The sequence below is a fragment of the Andrena cerasifolii genome, chromosome 15 (assembly GCF_050908995.1).
Source record: "Andrena cerasifolii isolate SP2316 chromosome 15, iyAndCera1_principal, whole genome shotgun sequence".
Taxonomy (NCBI): domain Eukaryota; kingdom Metazoa; phylum Arthropoda; class Insecta; order Hymenoptera; family Andrenidae; genus Andrena; species Andrena cerasifolii.
This window is the reverse complement of record NC_135132.1, coordinates 947,375-966,440: the sequence shown is the minus strand read 5'-3', so window position 1 is coordinate 966,440 and position 19,066 is coordinate 947,375. Positions and strand designations below refer to the sequence as shown.

Genomic DNA, 19,066 nt, shown 5'->3' with positions numbered 1-19,066 from the left:
AACCACCTCAGGAACCTTTCCTACACCACTAGCACTTTTTCCCCCGCCTTCCATCCTCACATCTCCACTCGGTACTCCACCACAGCCCACACCAACTTGTCACACAGCCAGATTCTTTTCCCCCAGTCCTTCCCAAACCTACTGTTTCCCAAACTTCACACCCGCTATGTCACCACCCCCTTCCTAACCGTCTCCTCTACATGCGCATCTTGCCCCCCTGAATATTACAAAAACTTTTTGCAATTTTGACGTAACATTCGTAATCAGCGACCTCGAAAACCCCAGGATACTAAGTTTAAACCAAATATGATGTTTTTCTAATATGTGTGTTCGCCATATTGGGTCCGCCATTTTGTTTTTTGGAATTTTTATGTCAAATTCATAATCAGCGACCTCGAGAACCTTAGTATACTCATTTGTGTATAAATCGAAGGTCACCTTATGTTTTGGCCAGGTTTTCTCGATTTTCGAACACTGTGCAGTGTGCGCGCTAGGATCCACTGCCCCCCCCGCTGAGCTGTTTCGGTTTTCAACTGCGCGGCACGGAAGTTGTACCGCTAATATTCAACTGTTTATATCTTGAGAACAAAGCCTCGGTCCCCAAAACGGTAAAGGCTTTTAGATGTCTGCCTGTACCGGGATGTATCTGAATTTGTGGCCACCTTGTATGTATAACGTACATTTAATGAATAATACAAATATATTCAGTATTTTAATTTTGTACGTTTTGAGGCATAATAATATCATTTTACATTAATCTTACGGAACTTCCAGTAAATCTAACAATAAGCCAAATATAATAGAACAATTATAATGAATTTATAATAAAATTCATCAAGAAAGAACAAAGAGTGAATTATTTATGTATTAATCATCTAAATACATTTTATTCTTTGATTTGCCTAACTCCTAGGGATTCACTTTTAATGATTTTATCAACACATAAATCGAATGTGATACAAGAAAATGTGAGTAACGCAATAGTTAAGGTATTATCTAAAGTAAAATTTGGTGTGATATTCATGAGATCTCAAGCCTCTGTTCAATGTTCAAAAGCTTTATCGATATAACAAATATTATTCTGTTCATTGGGTATTTTATAATACGAAGAACACATACAGGGTGTCCCACTAAGGAGTGGACAGCGCGATATCTCTTAAAGTATTGTCGATAAAAATATAAAAAAATAGGGAATTGCATGGTTCGAGGGGGCCCATTTATTAGCGCGAACGAATTTTGTTTTCGATTATTATTTTAAAAGATACGATGGTCAAGTTCGGTTTTTCAAATGGAACTATTTTTTTTGAAGACCTGAGTTGATAGTGCGTTCCAAGACAAATTCAATAAGCTTTAATGTATACACTTTATTTCCACTGGTTTTTAAGATATTGCGCTTGCAAATTTACTGATTTTCACTGCAAGAAACCCCTCTGGAATGGCAAAAACCGGGGGCGGTCTTACTGGCGCCACGGGTGGCACTGCCTGTTGAAATGGATACTTACCTGCCAAAGGTCTACGCCAGAAATGGCAGGCCCAAAGGCTGGACAATTCTTTTCCGTCAGAAATGCTACTTAGGTAGGTACATCTGCGGTATCGAGAAGCGCATCGTTACTTTTATTTCGCACTTGCTTCTACGCTCGGATGGCCGGTTCTTTTGTGAGGGATGCAAATCCGATTGGTTCTGATACAATCTGCTCCCTATGGTTGAAATTTAGTCTAGCAACTTTCACTCCTCCTAACCTAACCAATCCAACTTGCATCCCTCCCGGTAAAAGAATTGTCCAGCCTTTGGGCCTGCCATTTCTGGCGTAGACCTTTGGCAGGTAAGTATCCATTTCAACAGGCAGAGCCACCCGTGGCGCCAGTAAGACCGCCCCCGGTTTTTGCCATTCCAGAGGGGTTTCTTGCAGTGAAAATCAGTAAATTTGCAAGCGCAATATCTTAAAAACCAGTGGAAATAAAGTGTATACATTAAAGCTTATTGAATTTGTCTTGGAACGCACTATCAACTCAGGTCTTCAAAAAAAAAATAGTTCCATTTGAAAAACCGAACTTGACCATCGTATCTTTTAAAATAATAATCGAAAACAAAATTCGTTCGCGCTAATAAATGGGCCCCCTCGAACCATGCAATTCCCTATTTTTTATATTTTTATCGACAATACTTTAAGAGATATCGCGCTGTCCACTCCTTAGTGGGACACCCTGTAGAATAACTATTAGATTAGAATAATTGAAAAGAGGAAAATGATTTTTATATAGAAATAAATTAAAGCGTGTAATAAATGTATTCCTGTAAGACTGTAAGAGAGACCTCGTTTTCCAGAAAATAAATTGAATATTCCTTATTAGTTAAAATATTTCTTTACTTCACACTTACACATTTTTCCCCGTTCCTCTATTGGCACCCATTTTGCGAGCAACGTGTGAAGAGTTGGAAGTACGGTGCCTTGGCACAAACCAGCGATCACTCTCGAAGCACAAACAGCTTCCCAGCCACTATAATGAGCTGCCACATGGATAGGAAGGGTCACCAAACCGCAAATAATTTGGGCAAGCGAGAAAAGTATATGAGCTCCCCAACGATGTGCTATTATGCTTCCAATTACTTGCGTGCACACGTAACCCCAGAAAAAGGAGCTGAGAATAGTATCCTTAATGTTGTTATCCCATGGAAATTCCTTGAATAAACAGAACGAAAATTTCACATATATACCCTCTTCTTGCTGTGGCCGAATCTGATGTTATTCGTGAAAAGTGAAAAGTATTGGGCACAACAAAATTTTTTTTATTATACGTAATTGTATAATTTGAGTTTTATTTTCTTTGCACACAGAGCGTAGTAATTTCTGTTCTTTATGTTGCGAAGCAAACAAATCATTTTTATTATCGTAAAAAAGTAATGTGCATTTAATTCTTAACATATAGAATATAAGTATGCATTATACATACGTATGTATATGATAACGTTCGTGCTGAAATTTTCAAGTCCTTAAAAGTTGGAAAATTGTCGAGCCAATTACACATATTGTAAAAGGACCACGCTATATCGGACACTTTTCAGAGTAACATTTCGGATGGTGGTGAAACTCGATTATGTTATAGTCTTTAGTGATATATAAACGTATCTCGAAGGATTTTTAAAAATTTTAAAAATTGTGTATGTTACAGCTCTTTGAAATATAGTGTTGACCTTTTTTCAATAAATTATAACTTTTGAACTAAGAGACTGATAAAAATGAGCTTTTGGTAGCTTACAGTGGATATATAAAAATACCAAATAAAAATTATTTCACTCTAAAAAGCAAATTATTTGACCATGTTTTTGCAATTATTTTAAACAAATATAATTTTCTCAAAATACGTACCTTTTTAAAAATTTGAAACAAATTGAGGATCTAGTCTTGTTTTTCCTCTATTTTGGCACGTTTTAAAAACTATGGACACTTTAAAATTGGCCAATCTACTGTTTTTCGTTAAGTACTGTACAATGGGAATGTAATATAAAAACGGCCACACATTTTAGCTTATACAACGAGGTAAACAATATTTTTTTAATTGTGTTGTTCATTAATAATTATATTTTTTGTCATACCATTATAAAATCAGCAAGTAACACAAAAATAATTTATTTCACGGTACAAAACAAAATTTAATGTAACTCTATAGTAATGAATTGTAATAAACTTCTATATAATTTATCTAGTTTAGTTATTTATGGGTAGAGAAACATTAAATTTTAATTAAATTATAGTATTACAGAAGTGCGATTGCATTTATTTTGTCCCATGCGTTGTTTTGTTCGGAAAATAGACCCGTGCGCCGCAGGTAGCTTACGCAAATATCTTGTAAGGTGTGGTGTATGGATAGAGAAGAATAGATTTAGAAGTAGGGGTAGCACATGTCCGTATCCTCTGGGACGTTTGTGTAGAAAGTTTATCTAAATTTCTGCTCTAGCGTAAGTTTCTCTTTCGGTGCATGTGTTCATCCTAAAGAAATGGAGTTAAGCAATCGAGTGATGGAACCCAACATCCTTGTAAATCTTTCTTTTTACATTACACTGTTGGAGGCCAGGAAGTGAAATTTTGCTGGCGCAAACTCATGGAATCTACTACCCTTAACACTGTGACATCAGTTAACAGATTTACAAAGGATAAGGGTATGGTCTTAAACTTTGGCTAGCTGACTTCGCCTCCTCTCGGCTAACACATGTGGCTAAAACGTGACAAACTGCAGAAAGTGAAGTGATCATGGTAACGAAATTTCCAAGATCCATTTCAAGGATTCGTTGTTTCTAAATAATTCATTTCTTCCTGGCAGTTCATCCCTTCTACACAATTTATCCCTTCCACAAACCATTTGCAAGACCAAGTATACTGTCTTAACAATCAATAGCATTTCGGTATTCACTACGTGGGCGTTTTCAGTTCTTTTGCTAAAGTTGTATTAGATATTTGTCACCGTTTCGATGACCAGTCGTTTTCAACACCTCAAAGAGTGCGCTTTGAAATCTCTGACAGTTCACGAACGCGATTTACAATCTGTTCTTTTAAGAACAACTACGTTTTTGTTGATATTTTTAAAGAAGATCTGTTTTTCTCATGTCGGAAATAATATACAATTTTCGATATACCGCATCCAAAAAGTTGGGTGTGGAAATTCGCAAAGAAATCGGATGGCAGCGCAGAAGCAACTTACAATATTTGTGGTGCAATGTTATATTAGCATGGATTGCCATCGACGATGGCAAATCATTTGAAATCTGTACATCAACTTAATGCTGGCAACATCAATGAAAGGTATGTATACATTTTACATTTCACTAGTATGTATTAGGGTGGGTCTTATTTATATTTCATTGTTCTCACCCCCTAAAACGGTGCATTTTGATAAAAAAAAAATAGTTCCTGAACAGTTTATTGCAATCGGACAACAGAAAAGGGTTTCGGTCAGGCCTTAAAGTTTAGGATTCATCAATAGTTTGAATTTAAACAGTTTCTAAAAATGGTAAGCTCTATCGAAATATTGTTCAAATAATATTAAAAGTGCATTAAATTTTCTACAAATACTGTATATATAATTTGTTCGTGCTTCCAACCATTTTTTAGATAATGGCGTTTGAATATAGAGAGGTCCGCACTACGCGCCTACAGACAACATGTCACGCCGTACAGGGGGGATGCGCGAAGTGAGGACCTCTCTATATTCAAACGCCATTATCTAAAAAATGGTTGAAAGTATGAAGAAATTATATATACAGTAATTGTAGAAAATTGAATGCTCTTTTAATATTATTTTAACAAAATTTCGATAGGGCTTACCATTTTTGAGAAAATCTTCAAATTCAAACCATTGAAGAATTCTAAACTTTAAGGGCTGGTCAAAAGCCTTTCCTATTGTCCGATTGCAATAATCTTTTCCAGGGACAATGTTTTTATGAAATTGAATCATATTAAGGGGTGGGAGCAAAAGAAATCGCAGGTTGAAAATAAGGGTCACCCTAGTATACAGGGTGTCTGCGGGAAGACTGGACAGCTGGATATCTCCTAAAGTACTTAAGATGAAAAATTTAAAAAAATATGTAATTTAATGGTTTGAGGGGGCTAATTTATTAGCTGAGACGATTTTTTTTCGATTATTATTTTAAAAGGTACGATGGTCAAGTTCGGTTTTTCAAATGGAACTATTTTTTTTGAAGACCTGTGTTGATAGTGCATTCCAAGACGAATTCAATAAGCTTTAATGTATACACTTTATTTCCACTGGTTTTTAAGATATTGCGCTTGCAAAATTACTGATTTTCACTGGAAGAAAACCCTCTGGAATAGCAAGGACCGGGGACGGTCTTACTGGCGCCACGGGTGGCATTGCCTGTTGAAACTGATACCTACCTGCCAAAAGTCTGGGTTAGGGATGGCAAGCCCAAAGGCTGGACAATTCTTTTCCTTCAGAAATGCTACTTAGGCAGGTACATCTGCGGTATCAAGAAGCGCACCGTTACTTTTATTTCGCACTTGCTTCTACGCTCGGATGGCCGGTTCTTTTGGGAGGGATGCAAGTTGGATTGGTTCTGATACAATCTGCTCGGAGCAGACTGCTCCCTATGGTTGTAATTTAGTCTAGCAACTTTCACTCCTCCTAACCTAACCAATCCAACTTGCATCCCTCCCAAAAGAACCGGCCATCCGAGCGTAGAAGCAAGTGCGAAATAAAAGTAACGATGCGCTTCTCGATACCGCAGATGTACCTACCTAAGTAGCATTTCTGACGGAAAAGAATTGTCCAGCCTTTGGGCCTGCCATTTCTGGCGTAGACCTTTGGCAGGTAAGTATCCATTTCAACAGGCAGTGCCACCCGTAGCGCCAGTAAGACCGCCCCCGGTTTTTGCCATTCCAGAGGGGTTTCTTGCAGTGAAAATCAGTAAATTTGCAAGCGCAATATCTTAAAAACCAGTGGAAATAAAGTGTATACATTAAAGCTTATTGAATTTGTCTTGGAACGCACTATCAACTCAGGTCTTCAAAAAAAATAGTTCCATTTGAAAAACCGAACTTGACCATCGTATCTTGTAAAATAATAATCGAAAACAAAATTCGTTCGCGCTAATAAATGGGCCCCCTCGAACCATGCAATTCGCTATTTTTTTTATATTTTTATCGACAATACTTTAAGAGATATCGCGCTGTCCACTCCTTAGTGGGACACCCTGTAGATTAATTATTATAAACTGCCTTTTACTTACTAACTAAAGTAAATAAATAAATAATTGGGCTATGGAATTTGGAAGCAATTCCAACTACGTATGTATAATTACAAAATAGTCTGGATAAGGTTGTATTTGTATTCATTTTAGTAGCCATAATAGAGGCGTTCTGGATTAACCCAGGGCGAGGGATTTCGTACCGAGGACGAGGGGGTGATGCGGGGTAGGGGAACGCGACACGTGACCGCGGGAGGGGATACCGCCGATGACTCTTCACGCACTGTCGGAGGCGCGAAAATTCAAAACAACCCGCCCTCTTTCCGACTCAAGGTCAGATCGCTGCCGCGATAACAGCGAACGATTCGCGACGTTCGAATTTCTCACTGTCTCCAGACAAAACATACGTATTATTATTATTAACACCATCATGTGCACAAGACGAATATGCAAGTCGAAACCTGCATCACCATCGCGCGATCCCCAAGCCAAAAAACAGAACATATAGTTATTATAATCGAAGGTTAACTTCCGAGAATAATGCGCATATGCTTCCGCGTTCTCGCATCGCCAGAATATTATGTGTAGAAGATTAAAGCGATGTAAACGAATACTTTTGTTCGCACTCCACTCGGCGAGAGATGAATTCGACATGATATTGATTACGATTTACAAAACATATTTGACGCGAGATATGTGATGCTGCATGAACGTCCGGTTGCGAGCACCAGTTATCACTCTATATTCATGAGAGTGTAAACGACGTTGCATAGGTCATGCGAGCACAGTTACAGCGCAGGAGAAATGCATAATAGGTATAGATGTTCGAAATGCATAATAGGTATAGATGTTTCGAGATCGTTGAATACTTAGTAAGGAATGACGTTCGAAAGGACGTTAGTTTTAGGATAAGTGATATCTACCGCGGGTAGGAAAGGATCGTGTAAGGTATCAGACAATACGGGTATTCGTGTGAATAAGTGGTTTATTTATTGATAAAGCATATAGACATGTTCGTACTATTGTGGCACATGGCGAGCATCGCGTATCATCGAACCCAAGCCTAACGCTAATAATTCACAATCTAACAAAGAGTGCGGTTCGTAGTATTCGCTTTCAGTAATGAGTTTTTCATAGTCATCCCTCTCGAGTATGCAGCCATCCCTCCCTGAGGAAGCTGTCAGCCCTTTCGAGAATGCTGTCATTCTTCCCCGAGAAAGCTGTCATCATCGTCCACGACGACGACGACGACGACGATACTGTTGCCGAGGATTGTCGTCCTCGATGATGCGACACCGAGGCATGCGGCAACGCGCAGGTATTTATATACGTCGATGTTACTAGTGATGGTAACGATGTCGTTGCCATTGCTGTAAATAAGAGTATGCGTCGTTGACAACATCACTGTGCACATTTTTTTGTTATTGATAATGAATTTCTCAGTGACAGTTGAAATGTACAGATGATCGTTGTCCATGTCAACGTATCGATACTTCTGGAGGTCGAATATGTGTGATAGTTGTTGATAGTGTCACAGTGTGCAATCACCGTAACACTACTGTCAATTAAGCTACAGTGTTTCCGCGATTGAAGACTGTGACATTATGATCGTCGACGATGGCAATGTTGGCTCTGACGGCTGAACCGCACATACATGTGCCACTGTTGTTCTAGTAACGTGTATTTAAGTGTTAACAGAGCAGTAATGGCATATGTATGCTGGTAATTTTACACACTCACACGCACACGTACCATGTACAATTCTTGAACTCCACATCGATAGCGACGTGGGTGAGCTTACATACTCGTTGTGTAGGTTCAATCACATCGGTTATGTGTAGCTCATCTCTGTTGCGATCACTATGTGGCGTCATCGATAGAGACACTAATAATTGTGAAAACATATTTATTATTATAAAGTGCATAATTATAATATATCAATATCATAACCAATGTAAAATGTTGCTTAATTCGCAAAAGAAGCATATGTATCATCGTCATTATTATATTTATAATGTATCAATACTAATGTATATCATTGTTGTACGAGGAAGAGGAGGAGGAAGAAGAGGAGGAGGAATAGTTAACAAAAAAAAATTGTGTATTCGCATAAAAAGTGTATGTTTCTTTACGCGTGTACTGCCCTTCTTAATTAAAATCTTTTATCTTGTATTTCTCAATTGTTCGAGACAAGTTCAAATGTTTGAAGTTCCACACGTTTTTAGACTTGAGAGAGTAAAGTTATAGACCTTTAAGTGTTTAGTAGAGAGAGAGAGAGAGAGAGAGAGAGAGAGAGAGAGAGAGAGAGAGAGAGAGAGAGATCTAGAAACAATCTGATGTATTTAATTAGTACGGGGATATCACAAAGAAAATGGTAAAACTTTAGTTTTCTCGGTTGTTTCGAAATGCTAGATAAGACATTTTAAATAAGGATGATAGTGTAGTAATTGATGAGTTATTTTTGCATGAAATATTCGTAATTGTATCATCGTTGTTGTAGGAGGAGGAGGAGGAGGAGGAGGAGGAGGAAGAGAAGGAGTGGTAAAAAAATAGACATCGTACATTTATGAAAAATTGTTTTTTTTTATTTATACTGATTACTTCGCATATGATATAAAAAGTATTATAAAAACGTTACTATATACACAGAATATAATATAAAAGGAGTATATAAAAACAGTATTTTATAAAAAAGAGTATAATATTAAAGAACGCAATATACAAAGAATAGAAAAAGAATATATATTATAAAATGCGTATACTGTACAGTGATACGTAAACGAACTCTGTGATAGAATTTAACTCATATCGAATAGTGCTTTCCTCTCTCTACATGATCTTTAGGGTTGGTACGGTGTTCTCAGTGATGTTTCCCTCATCATCGATCATCGCCATCGTTAGAGTCTTCATAGATGACAGAGTTGATGTTGGAGGCGGTGTCACAGTTTTCAATGCAAAATTCAGGGATGGCTGTCTTTGTTTTCTCCTGCTCATTGTACATATCGTTAATTTTAACGATATTAAATGTAGGTTCAGATATAAACTCAAGGATCCACTCCTGCTTTTCAGCTCCTTTTACAAATATTGCGTCAACCGTCGAAAGCTCACGAGTGAGCATGGATCGTAGTTTCCGATACGGAATCCATCCATCTACCCAATGCAAACCATAATGATTTTGTGATAACCAAGTCGCCTGCCGTTTTTCAAATGCCGAGAGACGCGAGTACGCGTATGGGGGCTCGAAGAGCCAATGATGTGTCGCAATATCCTGACGATGATGATTTGTTAGAATTGCGATTTCTTTCGGCACAAACAAGTTTCGAGTAGTTTTAAAACCTTGTAAATCAACCACTGCCGACAACATTATTACTAGTCGAAGTATCGGTGACGGTTGTAGAAGAACGACTGACGTCTTTGCGGTCATCATCGGTATAGTAGTCGTTGCATGCATCACGTGATTTTTCGTACGACGTTTGTCAAAGGGCTATACTGGACTATACGGTCGTGTATGAGCAAACAATATACAGTGATATTAGCTGGTACGTTATCTCTACACTCGAAGTCGATTGGCACGTCCACCGTTGCACTCTTCACCGACTCGTTCTGTCGAGAACAACCTATGATCGCGATAGGGGCGTAACTTAAGAATTCGATCGTATTCAACAACTGTTCGCCGTAGCCATAGTAGGAACGGGTAAATTTCGCGTACATATCGTACAGGAGCGCGTATTTAGATTTATCCAAATCCAAATTTGGGTCGTCGTACGGATACGCCTCGGAATTCAGAAACAATCGTCCGTTCGTGAGTTTGCACGCGTCGAATCTGCTCGCGCTATTCTCGAGATTATTCTTCCGATCGGTTTGCATAGAGAATATCACGTATCGTGGTTTCTTCATCTGCGACAAGGCTTTCACGGTCCACGTATGCTTCGTAGTCATTTGCAGCAATGGATACTTGTACAGGTCCCACGATCGGAAACTCATCGCGATCGATCGATCACTTTGCAGGAGACTTAGCATCGACAATTTGTTCATCTCTTCTAACGCGACGTGGGGCATACGCCATTGTATCTTGTTGACCTTGAGTTTCGGTATTATCGCGGGGGTAATGGAGGCTGCGGACATCGCGTTCGCATCGACTCGCGCGCGAATCAATCCCAGTAACGCGTTCAGGGGCATACAGAAATTAAACGCCGCGCTATTAAAAATGTCTTTGTCGTACGCGATGGCATGGTTCCAACCAGCGTTCATCAGCGGTTTGCTCCTGTCGGCGGACAACGACGCGTAATGTTTTAGCGCGGTGGTGATTCCCGGGTTTATGGAACGATCGATCTCCACTCAGTCCAGTTCATATCGAACCTCGTCGAACATGAACGCGACGCAGTTGTTGTCCAGAAAAACTCTCGCAGCGGCTTTCACGTCCTCGGAAGTCATCGCGGCTGTCATCAAAGAGACACGACCTTCGACGTACAGATAACTTTCGCACGGGAGCGTGTACAGATCTTGTTGCTGAATGGGTATTCTTATCTCATCGTTATTGTCGAACGTCGTGTTAGCGTACGGATTGTAAGCGTGCACCTCGATCTTTGTGATATGATCGTCGAAAGTCAGCCTACTCGTCACGTCCAATATGGTAGACATCGTGTACGTATGTACATAAATGATATGTTAGTATGTAACGATGAATCCCAGGAATCGTAGGAAACGCGCGTTTCGATGAGTCAACGGCTTTCCGCTTCTTCTTCTTCTTGTTCTCGTTCCGCTCCCCGTTTTTATCAGCACACCTGTTGTTGTTGTTGTTGATGGTGGTGGTGGTGATGTTGTTTCGCTTTGACGATGATGCGCGACAGAGACGAGAGGAGTAGAAGCAGCAGCAGCAGCAGCGACGGTGAACGACGAGTCGTACGTGTGATCGAACACCAACATGCTATGCACTCACGTGCGCGTGGTCACGTTATCTTGTCGCGCGAGCGCCGTTGCACGTGTAAGCGAATCGTTGTTTCTTCTCCGCGAAAATCTATAGGACGATCATATTGATCAAAGATACGTACCGTTAGATCGTATATCGTTCGTGCAACGATCGGCAGGTAAATGACGTGTCGCCGAGTTTCCGATATCTTATATCCCGGGGCACACGAGGCGAAAATTCGTGAATCGTGTGTACCGGTTTATCGTTGCTGTACGCACCGGTAGTGACGTTGCACGTTACTCTGATCACGTTAACGGTTATAATGTTCACGAGTTCGTCGAACTCGTGCCGGTTTTCGGTGTTAAAACACGTGTCGTCGAGAATCTCAACAACGATCCCACGTTGTTCGATTTCGTGAAGTCCACGACGAACGAGCAGTACAGCTCGCTTTTCATGGTGTTGTTGTTAGCTCGTAGCACTAGCGGATACTTATTGTCGTCATCATCATCGTTATGAGTACGACGAACTGCATGCTTCCGCGAGACGAAATTTCCCGCGGCGGCGCGTCGTCACTCGAGGCTCCGATAATCTGTGGCAGGCAGACTTGGTGGAAATGCGCGCATACGATAGCTACAATCGCGGTCATAACTACATACTCACGATGATCGATACGTTCAGCAAGTACGCGTGGGCTGTGCCGTGAAAATGAAATGCGGGCGCGACGTGACCGCGGCTTTCGCGACCGTGTTGCGACGGAGCGGCAGATGCCCACGAAACCTACAAACCGACATGGGAAAGGAGTTCTACAACGCGGAGTTTCAACGATGCGTGACGTCTCACGGAATCAACCACTACTCGACGTACAGCGTGATGAAAGCGTCAATCGTCGAGCGTTTCAATCGCACGCTTCAAAACCTGATGTGGAAACAATTCTCCTTGAACGCGTCCTACCGCTGCCGCCGCCGCCGCGTTACACACTCGACTCGCATACATTTTGGCGCGTAATCCCACGTACTCTGTCATTACGTTGCCGTTATTTTCATCCTTCATAATACCAGGCACTTTCTTGTTTACGCGCGGCATACCATACGGATTGTCCGCCGTGTAATCGCTGGTATCGAAACGGTCAACGACGTCGCGTTTCATTGCCTCGTACGCATAATCGCACTTCAGCTGATACAAGAGGCTGTCGGTGTCCGTATACAAAAGCTTGCACTGATCAGCAAACCTCGCACGCATATACGCATAATGAAATTCATACAAGCATACCTTAGACACATCCAACGCACTCATACCCACGTATATGGGTTTATCGAATTTAACTTTCAATTTCCGCAACTCGATAGCGATTAAATGTTCTGAAAATATTACTCGACTGTGAAAATTAGGTCTAGCAATTAACGTTTCGGCGCCAAAACGACCGTCCCATCGCGTAATCAGTCGCACGTCCACTCGATTTCGAACATTTTCCATCGTCTTTCATAAGTTTGTATAGCGTTTTCTGAAAGTCGCTGGTAGCTCGCGTTCTCAACTCTGTGTTCAGGGTAATGTAACCGCGCAAACAATGCGATTGTTCGAATCGCAGAACACGGTGAATTCGCGATACGCGGAGTCCGTACCGAACGCACTGCTTCAGGTATCGATAATGGATCACATATCGCTCCTTATCGCGGACCGTGGTGAGCGGCTTGGTTTGTTTACCGGCGGTCGCGTGCTCGCGTTCAGGGCAGAACGGAAGGTCGCCGTGCGCGTTGTGAATCTCCTGTGGATACTCAAGATCCACTTCCAGCAGATAGCCCTCGGGCCCATCGTCCTCCGGCAAGGAATTTACGTCCAAATCGGCCACCGCCACCTCGTCCATCCATCGAAATCCACCCTGCGACATCGCCTGGGACATTGCCCATCCGTACAGGTTGTTCACGTCGAAGTACATCAAGTATGTGGATGGTTTCGACGAGTCGTACATCGACGTCGGAAGATATTTGTTGTTGGCGTACGCATACCTATGCGAACACTGACTCAGGCCACCGCGTATGCCACGCTCCACGAACAACACCATGTCCACGTCAGTGAGCAGTTCCAATTCGACGTGCATGTATTTAAGCATCGCGTCCCACGTGAATGCCGGTAACGTACAATAATGCGCGGGATCCAATTCGTAGCTCGCTTTAGAGTCGATGCGAAAGTTCTCGAACACGTCCGCGAGTAACAGCACGTCCCTTTTGAGATACAAGTATACTATACTTGCGTAATGTCTGCGTATTAAAACTGTTCCACACGTTCGTTGCGTGCGCGTAATCAGACTCCGACGCGTCGCTATCGTTCAGTCTATTATGGAATGCTTCGCGAGGCGGCAGTCGCGTGTCGTTCAACTTGTCGTACGTGGTTACGTAATCGTATGGGAAGATCCCCTTCCTGGTCAGGAGATCGAATTGCTCGTCCGGTAGATGTTGAAACTCTCGTCGTAGAATCGTCAGTCTCTCTTTCCCGAGATCCGACGCGAGTTTCTGCAGACTCGCAGCCAAGAACATGAAGGAATCGACGATTCCAAACTTCAACATTTTTCGCCAATCCTTGTGTTCGCCCTTGAGGTCCTCCACGTTCTTCGTAAACGAGATGTAACGTTGTTTCGTTAACGGTAGCAGGCTGATCTTGCCCTTGAACGCGTCTGCCAACTCCTTGATCACGAAGTGCGCGTCGTAGCCGGACAGGTTGTGGAACACCACAGGTATCGTGCACGAACGTTGATACCGCAAGTTGCACGACCTATGAGCAGCGCCCCTGTACTCTCCCGTCGAGTGACAATGATCGCGTACTTTCACGTCATCTTCATCTCTGTCGAAGAGTCCATCGCACACGTGACATACGGTCGCTTCGCGAAAACTCCGCCACTGTTGCTTCGTCAACGACGTCAGGGGTTTCTTGATGCATAACCACGAGAACGCAACGTTTGCAAATTCGCGCAGTTCGCGCACGAACCACTCTACACAATCGGTATCGCTGCGATACACTCGATATCTACGCAGAGACTCGTCGACAGAACAATGTACATAGTATCCTACACTATAAGCTTTGTGACGTTGATACGCGTACGTGCGACTATGATCCATCGGTGACTGCTCGATGTTCTCCAGCAAGCACTCAAAGTCTGCGTATACGACGAACGGCATTCGTTGCTTGCTCTCATAATGTTCGAATCGTAAAAATTTGTCCTCGTCGGACGGCAATTCTACTGCACTCTCGTTCAACCGCAGACAATCCACGGTGTGCTGCTGTAATCGTTCTGCCGATGAGGAAAAGTTCAGACACTTAAAACGTATACGGAAAAAACAATGCAAACGCTTCGTCGCATATCGCTGGAATTTTTTTTTATTATTTGCTTACCTATCGCAAACGAACACTTGGCTATGATGGTTGCGCAATTGTCTGGAAATCAGCCGAGAGAGACTGCGAATACACGCGAAATGATACCGCTGCGCATCCTTGGGATCTTGTACCAACAACAGGTTCGCGTGTCTTCCCTCTCGCTTGTTGCCGGTCACGCGTAGAGGCAAGCAACCTTCGTCATCGGACCATAGGTACACGTTCACGGATACATCGTTCGGCACCTCGAACTTCTGCACCTGATCCATCGACATGGGAAGTCTCAGAGCATCCGTGCGGAGCACCGTCGAATAGTGCGGGTACGACAGAATAGCGACGACCGACCACAAAAAACACGCGTTCTCTTTGCACTGAACGTTCACCACCGCTTTTTTCGCCACGATCACTCGTGGAAGCGGTACGTTGCAGCCGGCGCGGAGTGGATTGTGTTTGTTGATATTTATTACGAGATTCTGCACTGCCCGTAAGGTCCATCCGCTCTCGCGTTCCTGAAACTCCTCTATCGCGATCAACGTCGGAGCTACCACTTGCTTCGTGTACCACTCGCGAACATTCGAAAACATAAAAAGTACTTGATTACGCGTTGCGAAACGCTTCACGTCTGTCTCGTTCCGAAACATGAATTCGGCGTTGAGAGCGGTGTTCACGGACACGCCGCGATGCTTCGTAAATTTCTCGAACGTGGTTTCAAGTTCCTCCCACACGACCTTGGGTACCGTCGCTCGAGCAGCGAGTCCGCAACCTTCACGCGATAACCGTCCACGCACTATCGCACGCAATATTTTTGTCCGCGCAAGCAGCGATACCATCCGCTGTTTCGTGCACACCGGTACGCGTTCGCCTTGCTGATACTCGACGATAAGACATATTGTCTGATCACATCTGTCCATCCAGTCGCGGAATTCCGCGGTGCTTTTCAAAAGTCCGGACATCCGAGACAACACCACGAACGCGTTCTTGAACATCTCTATTTTTTTTTATTTTTTTTTCTTCCTCACAATCACAGTTCAGAATCAGAGATTAAAGGTCGTTACTCTATATACCGACATAATACGTTTACGCCAAGTAGTTAAATCCGCGTCAGGAAATCGGATAGGTACACCAGGCCTAGTACGTTTCGGATGCTCTTGCAGAAAACGAATAAATTCATCTCCTACGAAAGTATATACGGACATTACCCTTACAGGATACAATCCTTTGCGCACTTTCTCCACGTTATTTTCAGTATCACGTAATAACATCAATGGTGTACACGCTATCGCTGTGATATACTCCTCCTTCGGTATATACGCGTATCCGTACTTCTGTCTGTACGTGTCTTTGTCTCCCACAATACATGACACCATACATTCCCGCGCACTACCGTATCGCGCTATATGGTTCAACAGCTCGCACTTCTCGCGTGTAAAATTTTCTACACCATAATTAAAAATACTGGTCCACGCTGCCTCGCACAATGATTGCACGCGTACGGTGTCGTACATCTTATGCATTTCAAGATGCATGAATTCATCGTACCTGCATACCCAGTTCTTGCATTGCTCAATCGTGCACAAATCCATACAACTCTGCGACAACGTTTTATACACTTTCAAAATTACATCCATTTTTTTCATTACATCCATTTTTCAGCATTAGAACTATGTTCGCGCCTCTCCCACCTCCTACTCCTCAATCTCCTCCAGCTCTAACAGTTTCAAATACGCCTCCAATTTTATTACATTAAGATGTCTAACGATAACTTGTACCCGACGTTTACTACTGTCGCGTACACGGTCTGAACACTGAAACACTTCGATAAGATCTAGTACATTGTCACACCTCTGCATAAAAGCACTACATTCTTTAGCGGTACACAAACTCTTACAGTCCTTTGTAACGTACCGCGACGAGTCGCCATTAGAATATTTCCTTTTATTATTCTAATTCTTGTATTATGTTATATTCTACCTAAATCATTTGTATTAGCAATAAGACAAGTATGCACGTATGGATGAATGCAACCTAGCGACGAGTCAAAGAACTAAGTGAAGTGAACGCATGCGCAGTGTCATTCAACCGAGCGAGTGAACCGAGTGCGGACCGCGAGCGGATGGAGTGCGCATGCGCTAAACGTACGATCTTTCGAACATCGAGTGAAACGCGAGTGTTGATATCAGGCTTGTAATAAATCAAACTCACTTGACTTTATCTTGCTGAGCAAGAAAACTCTTTATTGTACGACCTGTTGACGTAACCACATAGCATGCTTCTACCCGGTAGTAGAGAGGGCGCTTACCGAGCGCCTCTTTGAGGGCTTGTGATCGTCGCTTGTTTTGGCATAGCGCGAAATTCAAACTCCTCAACAGCGAGTGTAGCACCTGATTGGTCTAAACCAAATACAAAAGCTAATTGGTGCGCGTAAAAGTGCGACAAGTGATTGGTGCGAGCAAGGTTTCACAGATTGGTATAAATATAGACCCGCATGCAGCAGAGAGCAGAGATCATGAGACATCCAAACCATTCACACTCTCTCCGAGGCGCTCGACTAGGCACATTGGTTGGGATTCCACTATTAATTTCACGACTCTCCCCGAGACGCTTGTACCGGCACCAAAAAGACATTCAACATCATTCGCACTCTACCATCCGAGGCGCTCGACTAGGCACCTTGGCTACCATCTCAGGCCGTTTGACCAGACACCTGAGCAACGTGGAATCTACAACTAAGGCCGCTTTTAACGAGGCACCTTAGCACCAATCCTAGAAAGCGTGGACCAGCTGATAGGCAACTGGAAGCTATTGGAACCCAGGATAAAGAACACTCTCAACTTTCAACTTAACATTCTATATCGACCAAAGAGTCAATTCTCGTATTATACGTCATACCGACTTCGAGTCGACATTTCCATATTTAATCAACGATTTAGTATCGTATCTTTATATTTCTATATCAGCTAAGTGCAATCCTACGTTCTATTTATTTTCGACCAAGCGTCAACTACTATTTCTTTTCGACCAAGCGTCAGTTACTATTTTCTTTGACTAAAACGTCATTCGTACCGATCGAAGTAATATTTAAGTTAATTTTGCGTTCTATTATATCGACCTAGAGTCACGAGCGAAAATCGAACAGTATTCTGTTTTACCGATCAACGTGTCGTTGCGTTCTAATACAAGTTCGCGTAATTCCGCGTCGTACTATTGTTCAACTCAATAATCTTTCTTTGAATAAACTATTTTTGTTAATTATTGTTAAAAGAAGGACTCTCGTTCGTGAAATTCATTTCTTTATCGCATGCCACCCGAACCAATCCCACTATTCCACGAGTAAACCGCTCTACTTGTGGAATCTCCTGTAACTAAACGGCAACGTCTCGTTCGAGAACGTTACACCTTGGTCAACGTGAAATTCGCGCGTTTAAACATGTCCATTGCATCCGAATATATGTAAACTCAGTTACGCTCCAATTTAAATATATACGAACCTCCCTACCTAAAATCCCTGACACCCTGGTCCCTAATGATAGATATAGGGTTTCGCCTTAAACCTTGTCACGCTTCTACATATAATATTCTGGCGATGCGAGATCGCCGAAGCATATGCGCATTATTCTCGGAAGTTAACCTTCGATTATAGTAATTATATGTTCTGTTTTTTGGCTTGGTGATCACGCGATGGTGATGCGGGTTTCGACTTGCATATTCGTCTTGTGCACATGATGGTGTTAATAATAATAATAATACGTATGTTTTGTCTGAAGACAGTGAGAAAGAGCCGCATAACATATATATACCTACCTTGCTCGCGCACTCCAAATTCGAACGTCGCGAATCGTACACCGCTATCGCGCCTGCGCATCCGAATTGCGCGGCTGCGACGCAGCAATCGAGAGAGAGAGAGAGAGAGAGAGAGAGAGAGAGAGAGAGAGAGAAATGTATATCGTACCTCTCTCTCTCGCGCGCTCCAAATTCGAACGTCGCGAATCGTTCGCTGCTATTGCGGGAGCGATCTGACCTTTAGTCGAAAAATGGGTGGCGGGTTGTTTTGAATTTTCGCGCCTCGCGTATCCCCTCCCGCGGTCACGAGTCGC

At 42.4% G+C, this 19,066-nt stretch overlaps 1 protein-coding gene across 2 annotated transcripts in view; it reads right to left on the bottom strand.

Annotated features, from left to right (window-relative positions):
- LOC143377196 (putative inorganic phosphate cotransporter) overlaps positions 1-19,066 on the bottom strand; it is a 111,035-nt gene that overhangs the window by 47,331 nt on the left and 44,638 nt on the right. For both annotated transcript variants that reach the window (XM_076828240.1, XM_076828238.1), the window contains exon 3: positions 2,381-2,681. In XM_076828240.1, the coding sequence (XP_076684355.1) occupies positions 2,381-2,681 (301 nt within the window). The remainder of the gene's footprint in view (positions 1-2,380; positions 2,682-19,066) is intronic.